The following is a 17,298-nucleotide window of genomic DNA, read 5'->3' as shown; positions in this document are numbered from 1 at the left end:
GGGAAACTAGGGCTCGGGAGCCAGATGTGGCTCTTTTGATGGCTACATCTGACTCAGACAAATCAGTAGGGGTTGATTCACTAAGCTACACTGCTCAAGCAGCGCAGCGCAGCTCAGTGTGGCAGCGCAAGTAACCTTTTCAAAGTAATGCACGCTACTGCTGTAGCTTGCACTACTTACTTGCGCTCCCCCCAAAATGAACAGCTGCTCCAATTGTCCCACTCTGCACCCTGTCAGGTCCAGTGACTTTGTAGGACGAAATCCCCGCACTTTGACCCAATAGGCTGCCTGTCACTTGACAGGCAGCCTATTGGGCCAATCAAAGTGCGGGGATCTCTTCCTACAAAGTGAATCCACCCCCAAGTCAGCTAGCTAATTGTACAAGCTGTTAGTTGGCATTTCTCCTGTCTTGCTCTCGGGGAAATTGCCGATGTTTCTGAAACCCGTGAGAAGCTGAAGACTTGTCTGACACTGCTGCCGCCCGGTGGATCAACTGTATACACCTCACCATGGCAACAGGGACGTGAGCCCTACTGTCTGAGTTTGAAATATACTGTATGGCTTACAGAATTACAATTTAAAATATGCGGCATATATGGCGCTCTCAGACAAATAGGTTCCTGACCCCTGCAGTAAGGTATCAAATATGCTAAGTACACCTTTGTGTGAAAGTACCCTTACATGGGATTATTAGCATCTCCTGTATTATCCCCAACTCCAGTGTGCCAATGAGACCTGAAACTGACGTGGATCAACAAGTTATGCTGCATACACACTTGAGATAAAAGTCTCTGGAAAAGGCAAGATCACAGACCAATTTTACCCCATTCCATGTAGTATGAGACCCATACTCTACAGTCTATTCTATGGAGCTGCACTCCCCATCAGATAAAATCTTTGCAAGATGCTGCACACAAAGATTGCCCGTACACATTCAAAAGATCATTATCTGCAAAAGATCTCTTCCTGCAATAGATCCATTCCTGCAAAATGCATTCATAGTCTATGAGATCTGCAGATCATCATACACACCTTGTTTAACAGGCAATCATCTGCAGATCATCTGCAGATCAGATCCACCAGGATGGATTTTCAGATCTGCAGATGATTGCCAGATATGCAGATGAAGTCTGTTAAACAAAGTGTGTATGATGATCTGCAGATCTCATAGACTATGAATGCATTTTGCAGGAATGGATCTATTGCAGGAAGAGATCTTTTGCAGATAATGATCTTTTGAATGTGTACGGGCAATCTTTGTGTGCAGCATCTTGCAAAGATTTTATCTGATGGGGAGTGCAGCTCCATAGAATAGACTGTAGAGTATGGGTCTCATACTACATGGAATGGGGTAAAATTGGTCTGTGATCTTGCCTTTTCCAGAGACTTTTATCTCAAGTGTGTATGCAGCATTAGGCAACTTTATCTCTGCACAAATAACTCCACAAACAATTGAATCCAGGGCTTCTGTATCTGTGGAGCTCTTGTGTGTTGCAGGAGGAACAGTTCTCGGCGATACGAGTATGGCGTCTTGTTTCTGTTGTAATACGTAGCTAATCTGCTATTTTCATCCTGCGTCTTTGCAGATACTCCGATCCTGTGCGCTTGTTCTAGCTACATTTATTCTTCTGGCAACGCACGCTGAAAAGCAGCTCTGCTATGAAAACATTCATCTTTTTTTCCCTTCTCTTTATAATTAGTGTTTATGTCAGAAGCTGTAATTGGGTTCCTAAAGAAATTCCTCAATGAATGGCTTTCATTCATTTAACTGCATACCATCTGTTCTATATTTGGCTCCAATTCCTACAGTTTTTGTCAGTGACAGGACCAGAGTTTAATTTTAGAAAAGAACGGCCTAAGCCATGCCCAAACTTTAAGGCCCCCTACAGCGAAAAAAGTAACTAGTAAAAATCTGAACTGACACTGTATACTGTGGTGCCTTTCAGGAAATGCTTTTGTAGATAAAGAAAAACCTGAGAATCCCCCATGAGCAGATGGACTAAACCAAATTCTGACAGTTCTGTCAGATTTGAACTGATTACTTTTTTTCGCTATAGTGGGAAGTCAAGGTCTTGCGTTTAAAGAGAATCTGTATCCATGCAAACTTAACAAAATAAACATACCAGCCTGTCTGCAGCGCTCTCCTCTCCCCCTCTGCGTCATTTTCGCCGCTCCCCGCCACTGTTTTGAGCAGTAAATCACACTTTGGCCGCCAAAACCGGAAGTTCGTCGGGCAGAGCGTGTGCCCGCTTCCAGGGAGTGTACATGAGAGCCGTGCACGAGAGGAGCGCAAGTCTAAGCATGCGCTGTAGGTCCTCTCGTGCTGGCTCTATCTCAGCTGCCGATCAGCCTATCAGGGTCTCAGAGCCGGCTGCAATACACAGAGGCAGACCATTGATTCACTCTGCACAGCAGCATAAGTATTGCAGCCGGAGACTCTGATAGGCAAGTGTATTATTTATATTATTAGTAATGTGTAATTAGTAATCAGCTCTCTTCCTGGTCTGCAGCCTCACAGCCAGATAGAGCAGAGACTTCCTAATGAAACTCACAGGAGCGAGCATAGAGGGGCGTGGAGGGGGCGTGGAGGGAAGGCCTGCCTAACAGCTAAACAACAATGAAGAGTCGGCCCCTTCTAGAGACGGCATGACAAGTACGACTGAAGAGAGATAAGATGATTGATTACACTGACTCTGCAGCTACAAAGGGCTGCAGTAAGCCAGATCACATTAGATTTGCTTTAGGAACCTGTAGGACAGAAGAAATACAGCCGAAAAATTTGTTACAGAGTCTCTTTAAGGTTGTGCGGTGGCATAGTGGATAGCAAGCTCGCCTTGCAGTATGTTCTCCCCATGTCTGTGTGGGTTTCCTCTGGTACTCAGGTTTCCTCCCACAACCCAAAAACATACAGATAACTTAGTTGGCTCCCCCTAAATTGGCCCTAGACTACAATACATCCATTAGATGATACACGTGTAGATGAGGCTCCGATGTGCCTTATCAATCGAGCCGCTGATGCGGCTCGATTGATAAGATCCGACAGGTCGGATCTAGCCGCCGGCGATTCCCTGCTCGTTCCCCACGAGGGGACAATGGCAGGGAATCGAGCGGAATATTATTCTAGTGTATAGTTCGCAGGGATGGCCAATAGGATCATTTTAAAGTTGATGCAGAATTATGCAAATGTATCCAACTTGAAAATGGAACAGTCTAATCCCACCTGGGCTTTATTCCATTGGTCCATCTTTGAGCTGCTTACATTTGCGTACAAATTTGGAGTAGAGCATGGCCCCAGGAGCAATCAGGAAGCGGTTTGTCAGATTTCAGATATTCCTAATGGGACATGTTGAATGAATTGCTCCCTCAGTGAATGGCTTGGTATCCTAGCTGTCAGTGACTCGCTTGGTATCCTAGCTGTCAGTGACTCGCTTGGTATCCTAGCTGTCAGTGACTCGCTTGGTATCCTAGCTGTCAGTGACTCGCTTGGTATCCTAGCTGTCAGTGACTCGCTTGGTATCCTAGCTGTCAGTGACTCTTGGTATCCTAGCTGTCAGTGACTCTTGGTGTCCTAGCTGTCAGTGACTCTTGGTGTCCTAGCTGTCAGTGACTCTTGGTGTCCTAGCTGTCAGTGACTCTTGGTGTCCTAGCTGTCAGTGACTCTTGGTGTCCTAGCTGTCAGTGACTCTTGGTATCCTAGCTGTCAGTGACTTTTGGTATCCTAGCTGTCAGTGACTCTTGGTATTCCCCCTTCCTGATTTCTTATTCTTTTGCATGTTTGTCACACTTAAATGTTTCTGCTCATCAAAAACCGTTAACTATTAGTCAAAGATAACATCATTGAACACACAATGCAGTTTTAAATGATGGTTTTTATTATTTAGTGAGGCAAAAAAACTCCAAACCTACATGGCCCTGTGTGAAAAAGAAATTGCCCCCTGAACCTAATAACTGGTTGGGCCACCCTTAGCAGCAATAACTGCAATCAAGCGTTTGCGATAACTTGCAACAAGTCTTTTACAGCGCTCTGGAGGATTTTCTAGCATGTACCGCCTTTTTAAGGTCATGCCTCAACATCTCAATAGGATTCAGGTCAGGACTTTGACTAGGCCACTCAAAAGTCTTCTTTTTGTTTTTCTTCAGCCATTCAGAGGTGGATTTGCTGGTGTGTTTTGGGTCATTGTCCTGCTGCATCCAAGATCGCTTCAGCTTGAGTTGATGAACAGATGGCCGGACATTCTCCTTCAGGATTTTTTGGTAGACAATAGAATTCATGGGTCCATCTATCACAGCAAGCCTTTCAGGTCCTGAAACATCAAAACAACCCCAGACCATCACACTACCACCACCATATTTTACTGTTGGTATGATGTTCTTTTGCTGAAATGCTGTGTTACTTCTACGGCAGATGTAACGGGACACACACCTTCCAAAAAGTTCAACTTTTGTCTCGTCGGTCCACAAGGTATTTTCCCAAAAGTCTTGGCAATCATTGATGTTTTTTAGCAAAATTGAGACGAGCCTTAATGTTGGTTTTGCTTAAAAGTGGTTTGCGCCTTGGATATCTGCCATGCAGGCCGTTTTTGCCCAGTCTCTTTCTTATGGTGGAGTCGTGAACACTGACCTTAATTGAGGCAAGTGAGGCCTGCAGTTCTTTAGATGTTGTCCTGGGGTCTTTTGTGGCCTCTCGGATGAGTTTTCTCTGCGCTCTTGGGGTAATTTTGGTCGGCCAGCCACTCCTGGGAAGGTTCATCACTGTTCCATGTTTTTGCCATTTGTGGATAATGGCTCTCACTGTGGTTCGCTGGAGTCCCAAAGCTTTAGAAATGGCTTTATAACCTTTACCAGACTGATAGATCTCAATTACTTTTGTTCTCATGTGTTCCTGAATTTCTTTGGATCTTGGCATGATGTCTAGCTTTTGAGGTGCTTTTGGTCTACTTCTCTGAGTCAGATAGCGCCTATTTTTAAGTGATTTCTTGATTGAAACAAACAGGTGTGGCAGTAATCAGGCCTGGGGGTGACCACAGAAATTGAACTCAGGTGTGATAAACCACAGTTACGTTATTTTTTAACAAGGGGGGCAATCACTTTTTCACACAGGGCCATGTAGATTTGGAGTTTTTTTTCTCACTAAATAATAAAAACCATCATTTAAAACTGCATTTTGTGTTCAATGATGTTATCTTTGACTAATAACGGTTTTTGATGAGCAGAAACATTTAAGTGTGACAAACATGCAAAAGAATAAGAAATCAGGAAGGGGGCAAATAGTTTTTCACATCACTGTAATTGGTGGATAGAATATTCTGATAATTGTACAGCTAATGACCTTTCACAGCCTGCTGAGAGATTGAACAAAATGGTTGAGCCTTAATCATTGGAAGTAATGAACTAGTGATTTCACTTTAGAAAAGCTGAGATCGTTGCATATCCAGTAAAATTTCTGAAACATTACCAGTATGGGCCATTGCAAGGTTAATGGCTTGATTATATTGTAGCCAGTAAATGTTCAGAGCCTGTAAATGAAAGGTGTGGGGGGGGGGGGGGGGGGGGTGTTGGACATACGGTAGGTAGTGGAGAGCCTTCCCCCGTATTGTGTGATGCAAAAGTGTGGCTTAGGCCTCAGTCATGCATTGCTGTACACTTTTTTTCACTGCACATTGCCCTGTGCACTTTGCTTGGTACAGTTTTTCTGTTGATTCTAATGTAATTTACAAGTTCATGTCCATTTGAGAAACTGATTGTTGCGTGCATTTCTGTGCATTTTCCGGTGAAGTGCACAGCAATGAATGTGTATGGGTACTTTTTTTTACTTTACTTTACTCTTTACTTTAAAGGACCATTAAAAAACCGCAAAAAAAAGTAGGCAGTTAAAATCTGACAGAACCGACAGGTTTTGGGCCAGTCCATCTCCTCATGGGGGATTTTCAGGGTTTTCTTAGTTTTCAACAGCATTTCCTGAACAGCAGTTTAAAGAGAAACCGTAACAAAGGATTGAACTTCATCCCAATTAGTAGTTGATGACCCCTTTCCTATGATAAATCTTTACCTTTTTTCTAATGGATCATCAGGAGGGTCTGTATGGCTGATGTTGTGATGAAACCCCTCCCACAGTGTGATGTCAGGACCATGGTCCTAACATCACACTGTGGGAGCCTTGTTGCATTATGGGAAATAACAGCTTTTTCCAACTTTGTACTTCTCATTTGTATGTGTTAACGTGTAGTTTAAACTTTGCGATTTTCGGGATGGTGGTCCTTTAAGTTTATTTCTTCACAATCAATATTGCACCAATTTTCTTCTTGTTGGAAGCACAATTTTCTCAGATTCCCAATGATTGGGTGTGTTTGGAGACAATCCCCGTGTGCCTGGCAGTCCTTATTTGCACCTGTTAGGCACCCAGTTCCCCCCCTAGACACATGCCAATTCTCATTAATTCTAGTCCTTTAACATTTTCTATTGATAAGGATAATCAAGACATAATTGTGGAGCGAGAGGGAGAATCTTAATCTTTTTTTAATTTAAATCCAGGTTTTTGTAATTAAGCTGCCGCCACGAGGGACGTAATATGTATAGCTCCTTATTCCCAAGTGGTGGCATCTGTAACCGCTTTCTTTTTTCATACGCCGCCATAGAGCTCTCTAATTAGAAATATACAGAATCCATTTGATGTTGAGCACCCCCCTCCATTTATGTGGAACGCCAGCCAGGCTTGTATACAGATTTGCAGGAGGACCCCCTGGGAAATCGTACAATACTGTCCGCATGAGTTAAAGAAACGCAAGCTGTGGCATCGCTTACTGCCGAAACTAAACTACATTTTGAATCTCGTAAATGGAAATGTTGTCTATTTGATATATAGTATAATCATTATCCATTATTTTATTTGTACTTGCAAGCTAGCAAATTAAATGATTTTAAATTGGGGTAGACAGTTTGAAAATGTTATGCAGACAAACTGGCTGTAGAAATTCATATCAGAGGGCTGTTCTATTGACTATCGGAGGAAAAAGTTAGGAGTAGGGGGTGGTTAATGAGATGCAAGTAATTTTGAGTTGATGCAGGATCATGCAAATTTTGTATGCAAATTTATGCAGCTTTAACATGACCTGACATGAACCTGCTGAACCTTGTTGCATTGTGGGAAATGCTGCTTGCTTGGCAGTTGGAAAAAGCAGTTATCTCCCTCTGTGCATAGAGCGATCAGTATCGAACATTCTGTACAGATCACCAGGCAGAACTAAAGATGTTCGTCCGTCCGTCCATCCCCCCCGTGATAAATTTCAGAATGTAAATCAGGGAGAGGAAAATATTTCACAATGGGCAAACACTGACTAATCTATAAATGAATACTGTAGACAATAAGTAATTGTATTCATTATTTTCACGACCGTTCCTCTTTAAGCTTCTCTACTTCAACTTTTTTCAAAGTTAAAAAAAAAACACCCAGAAGCTTGAAGTGATAAGGAAAAGTATTTGGTGGATTAAAAAAATGCCTTTTAGGTCAATTTAATGTGACATTGTTTTCTTTCCTTTTTTTGTTGTTGTTGTAATTACTAGCACAATATGCAACTTATGGGCTACCCCTTTTTTATTTTGCCTTTCAGTGCACATGCAGTGATAGGGTCATTTTGCAGTGGTCCTCTTTACACTGATACCTCAGCACTGCCAGAATCTGGGTGTCCCTGTAAGGCCTTTTTCACAGTGCGATGTTAAAGTCGCACGTTAGAAAATGTTTCCATGCAGACTAACGCACAGCAATACTAAGTCTGTGCGACATTCACAGTGCGCACATCGCGTTTGTGTGTAACGTGTAGCGTTATTAGAAAGTGCTGCATGCTGTGCGTTATACAGATTATTAGCTGCGTTGGACTGTTTGCACATGCTCAGTAATGACTTGGAAGCATACTTTTCATTGCCTGTATGCTCCACTGTATGCGACGATAATGGCCCATTAAGTTGCATTTAGATTTTTTGGGGGCGTTGCAATTTGCATTGCGACTTTAACGTCGTATCAAAACGCAATGTCCTACTGTGAAAGAGGCCTAAATGTAGTTAGATTGCCCATCAAGCTCATAGTGAACCAGAACTCCCAGTAGTGTGTAAGGAGTTAAAAAAGGACCAAAAAGCCCTCTTACTATGCTATGCAAAACAAGTTTGCCTTCTTAAAGTGGACCTGAACTTTTTTTTTTTTGCATCCTGCATGTATTGTGTAGCCGGTCTAATTCCCCCTCATCTGTGACTAAGTACAAGTTGTAATTTGACATCTCCCCTGTATCAGCTGACTGCCACAGCAGATAAGCTAATTTGAAAGCACAGAATGTTAATGTCTGCTCCCATGAAAGCAGGAAGTAGAAACATTGCAGATTTATTTTAGGATTTGTATTAGCTGTAACAAAGAAATGTTTTTCTGCATAGGTTATTATGCTGTTGCCTATCTTCTAGAGCAGAGAGGATGTTTTGAGTTCAGGTCCACTTTAAACCAGAGGAGGTATTTGGGATTATTCTGTGACTGTAGTTATGCTGGATGCTATGGCAGCTGTGTTATGAGAGGCCTGGAGGTCTCTGCAATAACCCACTGATGTCTTCCTGCCCTGAGGTTACGCTCTGAAAATGATGGGCTGATAACTGATGAGCTTCCTCCAGATAAGATCTGAGAAAACTTCCTCCTTAGTACTTGCCTATTGTGAGCAACTGAAAACAAACACAATTGTTACTGGGGGGCCTTTTTTGTCTTTCCAGCCATTTATTTATTTTTGTGCAGGAAAAATGCTCATAAGACATGCATCATTAAAAAAAAAACCGATAGAACCATTAAGGTGGCTATACATCAACTTAAAGGGGCACTATGACTAAAAATTGAAAAATGTAAAATATGTGCAAACCTAGACAAATAAGTATGTAAATGAGCCATAAATTACTTTTCTCCTATGTTGCTGTCACTTACAGTAGTTAGTAGAAATGTGACAGAAGTGACAGGTTTTGGACTAGTCTATCTCTTAATAGGGGATTCTCAGCAAGGCTTTTTTTCTTTATAAAGATATTCCCTAAAAAGGATTTAAACAATGATGCTGGCCAGCCTCCCTGCTTGCTACACAATTTTTGGCAGTTGGACAGAGCAACTGCCATTCACTAAGTGCTTTTGAAAATAAAAATATCCCTGAGAATCCCCCTATGAAGAGATGGACTAGTCCAAAACCTGTCGCTTCTGTCAGATTTCTACTACCTACGGTAAGTGACAGCAACATAGGAGAAAAGTAATTTCTGGCTCATTTTACTCTGGGAAAAAAATACTTCTTATTTATGTTTGCACATAGTGTACATTTTACAATTTTTCGCCATAGTGCCCCTTTAATTACCAAATCGGATGGTCAATCGGCTGCCGTTGTTGAATTGGATGAATATCTGTGCCGCCAAGTGCATGCTGATGGACACTTCAAGGCTGAAATTAGTTGAATATATTGATCGGTCATGTTGGGAAATCTTGGGCTGGCGTGCATTTATACTTTGCCTGTCACGTCCCCTGAGTGTCTACCGTACTTCTGTATTGGCACCCAAAGTGACTACTGGCATATAGCACATAGGGCGTGTTTGACATCACATGCAACCCACGTGCAAGAACGCCAGTTGCCACTTGGTCTGCCAATATAGAAGTGCGGTGGACACTTATGGGACAACGTGACAGGCAAAGTATAAATACTTTGCACCTAGCAGCGAGTAGTATATGATGGCTGCCATATTTATTTCCTTCTAACGCATACCAGTTGCTGGTCTGTCCTGCTGATCATCCTCTGCCTCTGCTTTTAGCCATAGACCCTGAACAAGCATGCAGCACATCAGGTGTTTCTGACATTGTCAGATCTGACAAGATTAGCTGCATGCTTGTTTCAGGTGCGAGTCAAACAGTACTGCAGCCAAATAGACCAGCAGAGCTGCCAGGCAACTGGGATTATTGAAAAGGAAAGGAGTATGGCAGCCTCCATATACCTCACTTCATCTTTAAAGCACGAAGTAGGATATTTCAGCATGCACTTTTCCCTGCTCTGTGCCTGACCTGGGCGCCGCCATAGACCTAATGTTATGATGCCTGGAGTTTGTGCAGCAGACAAGCAATCGGTCATTTGGCTCGCCGTGGGCGACTAGAATGAATGTACGCCTTTAAAGAGAACCTGTACTGAGTAAAATTATTTAAAATAAACCCATGAGGTAACTTCAAATGAACATTACATAGTTACCTTGCCATCAGTTCCTCTCAGAAGCTCACCATTTTCTTCTGACAATAATCCCTTCCAGTTCTGACAATATTTTGTCAGAACTAAAATATATCAGTTGATGTCAGTTATATATCAGTTGCTGTCAGTTACAGCTGAGAGGAGAACTGATGTGTCCATGTTTCCCTATGGCTCAAGTGGGCAATGTTACAGTTTAACAGTGTGCTGACCAGGTAGCTGTTATGGGGTAATAGCCATTTTCAAAATGGAGGACGGAGAATTCCATTGATCACAGTGGAAAAACAAGACACAGGAGAGGAAAAATAGATTTAGTAGACTACACAGGAGGAAAGTATGACTTGTGTATGTTTATTTTGACTTTTAATGTTCAGTTCTGGTTTTCTTTAAGCAATACCAGTTGCCTGGCAGCCCTGCTGGTCTGTTTAGATGCAGTAGTGTCTGTCAAATCTGAGCTGCATGCTTGTTTCTGGTGTGAGTCAGAGATGTCAAAAACACCTGATCTGCTACATCCTTGTTCAGAGTCTATAGCAGCCTTTCTCAGCCTTTTTACCCTGGAGGAACCCAGCACATTTGGATTTCAAGGAACTCCTGCAAACTATTTTTTTGATCTCGAGGAACACCTGCATTTTGCAGGAGGCATGGTCATTACAAGTCGGTGAGGCTGTTAATTTTACTACCCCCTATTATACGGTCTCTTTGTCTTAGAGCTTTTTTATTAATGTGCTCATTATTATTCTGACCCCCAGTTTAGTGCTAATTTTTATAATAGGGGGCTAATATAATGTGCTCTATTATACATCCACCAGGATGGGGGAAAATGCCAGGAAACCCCTACAGAGTACTCATGGAACCCTGGTTGAGAACGCCTGCTCTATGGCTAAATGTATTAGAGGCAGAGAATCAGTAGGTATTGCTTAAAGAGAAACTCCGACCAAAAATTGAACTTTATTCCAATCAGTAGCTGATACCCCCTTTTACATGAGAAATCTATTCCTTTTCACAAACGGACCATTAGGGGGCGCTGTATGACAGAGCTTTTGTGGGAGGGGATTTACCACAATATCAGAGTACCGAGGTACTTCTGGCAGTTTCCTGTCTGTGAACCTTGTTGCATTGTGGGAAATAGCTGTTTACAGCTGTTTCCAACTGCAAAAACCATGCAGCAGCTACATCACCTGCCAACAGTAAAATGTTCACTGGAGTTCCTCTTTAAGTCAATAAATATGGCAGCCACCATATACCTCTCGCTTCAGGTTCACTTTAAAGCATACCTGAACTCAGAACGTCTGCTCTGCTCTAAAAGATGAGCAACAGCATAATAACCTTTACAGAATTTTTTTACTTACAGCCGATACAAATCCGGCAATAAATCTGCAGTGTTTTTTCTTCCTGCTTTCATGGGAGCAGACATTAACATCCTGTGCTTTCAGATTGGCTTATCTGCCTTGGCAGTCGGCTGTCACGGGGAGAGATCAAATTTCAGCTTCTGCTTATACAGATGAGGGGGAATAAGACAGACTAAACTCTCTAAATACACATATGGCGCATTTCTCTTTCCTTTTCGCAAATAGAGCATCCGGAACGTCTATCTGGCTGTAATTGTGGCGATACCCCTCCCATTGTCATGCCATGGCCCTGACAGTTTGCGGTCTGTGAACCTCATTGCATTGTGGGAAATGGCTGTTTCCAGCTGCCAAGCGAGCAGCATCTCCTACTGTGGAGAGCTTTTAACCAATCACATTGTTAGCAGGTGTGTTCAAAGATGGTGGCAGTTGGTGCTGTTTTTTCTTGTCTGCCAGTAGTAAAGATGATGACCTGCAGGGTCTGGTGGATCAAATAACGAGTGAGTTACATGACTAATAGCAATCGTTAATTGATCTTCTATTTTTTTCTAACTTCTCATTTTGCAATGCATTTATTCTTTTCCCACCTACAAGTGTGGGTGAAGCCGTGCATTCTGGTGACTGTCTGTGTCCCTCTGTGTTGTCAGTATTTGGGCTGTTACCGCGCTGTTCTCTAAGCTGGTCACACCCGTTTGGGCCGCCTCCGCCCTTTGCGGGCCCAGAAATCAGCCGTGTTCTGCCAGTCTGCAGGGAATCTTTCATCTGGGCCATCTGAGCACCATTCCCTTGTGGTGTGAGCACAATCCTCCTCTTATGTGGCTCCCCACCCCTCGTATTGTGATTACATGAAACGTGATAAGTTCAGCCAAGCCTATGCCTGTTGTGTTTGGAGACGCTTCTGTTGTTTCTGGCCTAATCTCAGTCAACCAGTCTTATTTTTTTCCATCTATTTTCTTCCAGTTTTCCTGTTTTCCTTGCCTTCCCAATGAACTTGGCAATTTTTAAACTCCATGCCTGTTTTTTTCTTTCTTAACCCCGTGAGATGAAGAATGAGAATTTATTCAGTTTGCTGTTGAAATAAATTGGCAAAACATTCCTATTGGATGATGAAAGTGCATTTTGTTGTTTGTTTAAATCTTTGCTAATTCACATAACCGCTTATTATGCGGAAGGGCAGTTTCAAAAATGATTTGTATTTGTTCTACCCCCAAAGGAGGAAATTAAAGCATAGATAGTTGTCAAAACTAATATATTCCGAATAACTTTTTTTTTTTTAAACCCTCCTCCCGCCAGATATTAGTGGTATGACCTACAGACAGCATTTTCGGAATTTCTGTGGGGGGGGGGGTGTGTTTAAGTCTGCCTTGTGGACAGAACCCGGTGGTCTGCATCTCCATTCTGTCTTCCATCACGCCACTCATTTCTGTTGTGTGGTAGAATTTGTCTAGTCTAGTTTAGGGGACCCAGCACAAAACATTATAAGGAACAGTTCTCCAATCACAGCACAAAAGCATTGTGATTGGCCAAAATTGCGGACGTAGTTTACTACAACCTATCTGAAACCTAGCAGTTGGAGAGGGCGCGGTCCACCAAATCATATTACCAGAATTTCCCTATGAGGTTTCCTGCTGAGGCCCTTAAACTAGACTAGCGCTTAAAGCGGATCTGAGATGAAAAACTAACTATAACAAGTAACTTGTCTATATATCTTATCTAAAGTTTAGATCGTTTACACAGCATATCTAGCTGTAAACAGTTTTAATAGAATATGATTATTTATTCCTGTGATAGAATGACAGCAGCCATGTTTGTAAACATTACACAGAGGCAGGCTTATCTGTATCTTAAGCCTTCAGCCTAATCCCCCCTCTTCCTCCCTTCTCCCCTCTGCAATCAATGGCTAGTAACGCCTCATCCTGCCCAGACTGAACCCCATGAGCCCTTGCTACTGCCAAGGCTCTCTGAAAACCTGTGGGCGTGTCTTTTTTAGTTGATAGGGAATTCTTAAAACAAATATAGGGAGTATTAAAACAAAAACTAAAAAGTATTTGGCTTGAGGAATGCCCTATAAACAATAGGGAAGAAACACAATTCTGCAATGTGGAAAAGTTTACCTCCGATCCACATTAATGTTCTCCCCTGGTGGTGTTAGTGTTGCTTGTTTGGGTTTTCTGGGAGTGATCAGCTAGGCAAAATAAAAATGTCATGGTAACTGGTAACCTCTCTCACTACCCCCTATTATGGAGTAGCATTGCATATTCAAATGCGTTAATTTTATACTACTCATGGATTATGTAGACTCAACAGCCGCTCTCCCATGCAATCCCATCTCCATTCTCCCAAATAGGCCGCCTCCTGCATTGTAATTGGGATTCTGATTTCCCCCCTTTATCAATATTTAGGTCTTGTTCAACCTTATCGTATACACAGTTTCCAACTTATTATGAACACTTGCATTCATATGCATTTTGGGAATGTATGGCTGCTGATGAGAGAGCTATAGAGAGATGGATATTATTCAGGATACTTTTATGGTAATTTTCTTGGTTTCAGCATCAGCATCACTTCTTACGTCTATACATTGATCTACTTTGGTTTGTAGCCCCTCCCCATGAGTGGCGCTCAGCATTCTGGGAGAACAGCCATTTATTTTCACTGCTTTCGTGTTCTTAGTAGACAAACCTTACACAGAGATCACCTGACAGGAGTAAAGAAGTCATCACCTGTGATTAATGTCAGAATGTAAAATAAGGATGATGAAAGATTTTACAATGGGCAAGCACAAAGTTATTTATTTTTTTCAATATTCATTTATATAGACATTTGTATTCCATTATTTTCACTACAGTTCCTCTTTAATTGCCAGTACAGGGCTTTAGAAAGAAATGCATTCAGAAAATGTTTTTTTTTCAAATCTCAAATGCGTAGCATCAGTTTAGAGCAGAGAGGAAGTTCTGAGTTCAGGTCCGCTTTTAAAGGATAAGCAACAGCATAATCTTAAAACAAAAACATCTTTGTTACAGCTACATACAAATCCAGCTCTAAATCTGCAGTGTCTACTTCCTGCTTTCACACAAGCTGACATAGAGCTAAAGAGGAACTCCAGTAAAAATTATGTAATAAAAAGTGCTTCATTTTTACAATAATTATGTATAAATGATTTAATCAGTGTTTGCCCATTGTAAAATCTTTCCTCTCCCTGATTTACATTCTGACATTTATCACATGGTGACATCTTTACTGCTGGCAGGCAGGGCTGTGGAGTTGGAGTCGGGGCAATTTTGGGCACCCGGAGTCGGAGTTGAAGTCTGAGTCGTTGATTTCATAAACGTTGGAGTCGGATGATTTTTGTACAAAATCCACAGCCCTGTTAAGTATTAGACTGAGGAGTCGGAGCCGGAGCTATTTTGGGTACCCGGAGTCGGAGTTGGAGTCGTGGTTTCATAAACTGAGGAGTCGGAAGATTTTTGTACCGACTCCACAGCCGTGCTGTCAGTGGAAGGAGATGCTGCTTGCTTTTTTTGGCAGTTGGAAACTGCTCTGAACAGCCGTTATTTCCCACAATGCAACAAGGCTCCCACAGTGTGATGTCAGTACCATGGTCCTGACATTACACTGTGGGAGGAGTTTTACCACAATATTGGCCATACAGAGCCCCCTGATCAGTTTGTGAAAAGGAAAAGCGTTCTCATGGGAAAGGGGGTATCAGCTACTGATTGGGATGAAGTTTCAATCTTGGTTACGGTTTCACTTTAACATCCTGTGTTAACAAATTTGCTGCTCTGCTGTGGCCGAGGGGATTCCTGAGCTGACGAGATTAAATTAGTGTTGATTAGTCACAGATGAGGTGGATTTAGACAGGCTAAGCTCGGACCCTTGGCGGGTGTTTGTCTGCCTATTGTAGTTGTTTTCTGTGGATGTTTCATTTTCTGTCCTTGCTGGAGCCTAATCTTCTCTTCTTTGCTCTTCTTTTCTCTCTCCCCTTGCTACTATTTGTTTCTTGTTTTTGCCTTTTCTTCTTCCTTCTCCTTTTTTCCTGGTGACTGTTCGCTCCTTACAGATGGGTGTCTTCATTGGCCAAGTCCAATGAGATGTGAGTGTATTGGTACTACCAGATCCCATGTTACTAAAGTCACTACAGTGGCATTCTGTGAGTGTGTTTAATTTGACATGCTTCTCGATTCTTGTGTATTACGCTCTTGCTATGCAAACTTCTTTTTGCAAAGGTTGTCATTATAAATACATACAGGGGCATTTCTCTGTGTTTTTCCTTTTTTGTCCTGTGCCAAGAGTTCAGGTCCACTTTAACCTAGAATTTGTAGACCATATGTTTTGTAATTTTTTATTTTTTTTTAAGCAAAGCAAAATATATAGCTGCCTCTCAAGTGGTCTAACGTTCCCGCTGGAGCCCCCATAGAAACTTCCTCCCATTGCCATAAGGCGCCATCTGAAGTGATTGGTATTGCCGGTAAACACAGCCGACGTGGGAAAGTGGCTTGTAGCAACATCTTGTAGTAAAGCATGGTGAAATCAGGACGTTAGCTGAAAGGTTAGGGGGAAAAGGGGAAAAGTTCAGAGAGTTGGCTGGCGTTCAGCAGAGAGTGATGGGGCCGTGCCTGTGCTGTATCCTGTGTGAGCTTGTTTCTGTTACATGTAACTGTACACTACAGCTCCACATCCGGAAACCAAATAACCTCTCTGGGCACTTTATCATATCTGCAGCCAAACAATTCCTGATTCCACAAAGGGGGGGGTTGGAGAGAGACCAGGGATGTGTGCGCGGGAAGAGGGCTTAAAGGGGAACTCTACTTCATGAGAAAAAAATTCTGTACATGAAACTAATACGCAAGCGTTCATTTAAACAATAAGCAATTTTTTTTTATTGCGTTATTTATTTTTTTAATCTGTAAATGAATATTGTAGTCAGTGTTTGCCCATTGAAAAATCTTTCCTCTCCCTGATTTTAGGATAAAGAGGGTGGGGCTACATCTGGAACTCAACTAACCGGCATGCATGCAATTTAACTGCAGTTTTATTTAGTATTCGTCTGGTGGAAATCAGCTCACAACCGGAATGGTCAATGCAGTGTATTGTTTTTTTCAGTCTCCACAATTGGAAGCGCTGTAATCACAGCGCAGGAGATTAAGGCGCACACTGAGTAACCTCGGCGCCATCAGACGGAGCAGAAGTTGCATTCTAAAACACTGTGATTCGGCCTCCAGCAATGGCTGGAACCCGAATTATATAATTCCCCCACTATCCCACATGGACCTAGAGGGGGAATAGTAATTACCATCACTGGGACTTGAGCAGCAGCAGGATGAGCTATACCGGCTGTATCCTGCGTCCAAGTCTCCCGGTGGCCATTACATGTGTACGCCCACAATTGCTGTGCACTAGAGAAAGTGAGAATATCCTTGTGCAGCACAAACCCCCCTGCGGTCCTAAAATCGTATTGGGTCACATGATATGCTAACAGACCCTTCATTTCTATTGGAGTGCCCTTCTGCCTAGTCCCTCTTTAGCACAAGTGTGTACTTTTTTTGGTTTGCCCCTTGGCTATTTTTGAAGGCCAATACACAACTGACTTTTTCTCTAACATATTTTCGTAGGTGATATTTTCCCACCTTGGCCCATGTGCAATTTTCTCCTGGGTGATCATTTCACACTTTGTCATAAAATGCCTTTCAAGCCACCAGCAAGCTAGAAAATACTCAAAATAA

At 42.4% G+C, this 17,298-nt stretch overlaps 1 protein-coding gene across 10 annotated transcripts in view; it reads left to right on the top strand.

The window, feature by feature from the left end:
- Window positions 1-17,298, top strand: part of CTBP1 (C-terminal binding protein 1) — a 664,453-nt gene that overhangs the window by 549,010 nt on the left and 98,145 nt on the right. The window contains exon 1 of one of the 10 annotated variants that reach the window (XM_068275681.1): window positions 2,630-2,653. The exons of the other annotated variants lie outside the window; for them this stretch is intronic. Within the exon in view, the coding sequence (XP_068131782.1) occupies window positions 2,647-2,653 (7 nt within the window). The 5' untranslated portion in view covers window positions 2,630-2,646. Of the gene's footprint in view, window positions 1-2,629; window positions 2,654-17,298 lie in introns of those variants that run through there. 10 annotated transcript variants of the gene reach the window in all.

Source organism: Hyperolius riggenbachi, chromosome 1 (genome assembly GCF_040937935.1).
Source record: "Hyperolius riggenbachi isolate aHypRig1 chromosome 1, aHypRig1.pri, whole genome shotgun sequence".
Classification (NCBI taxonomy): Eukaryota; Metazoa; Chordata; class Amphibia; order Anura; family Hyperoliidae; genus Hyperolius; species Hyperolius riggenbachi.
This window is presented reverse-complemented; position numbering and strand designations above follow the sequence as displayed.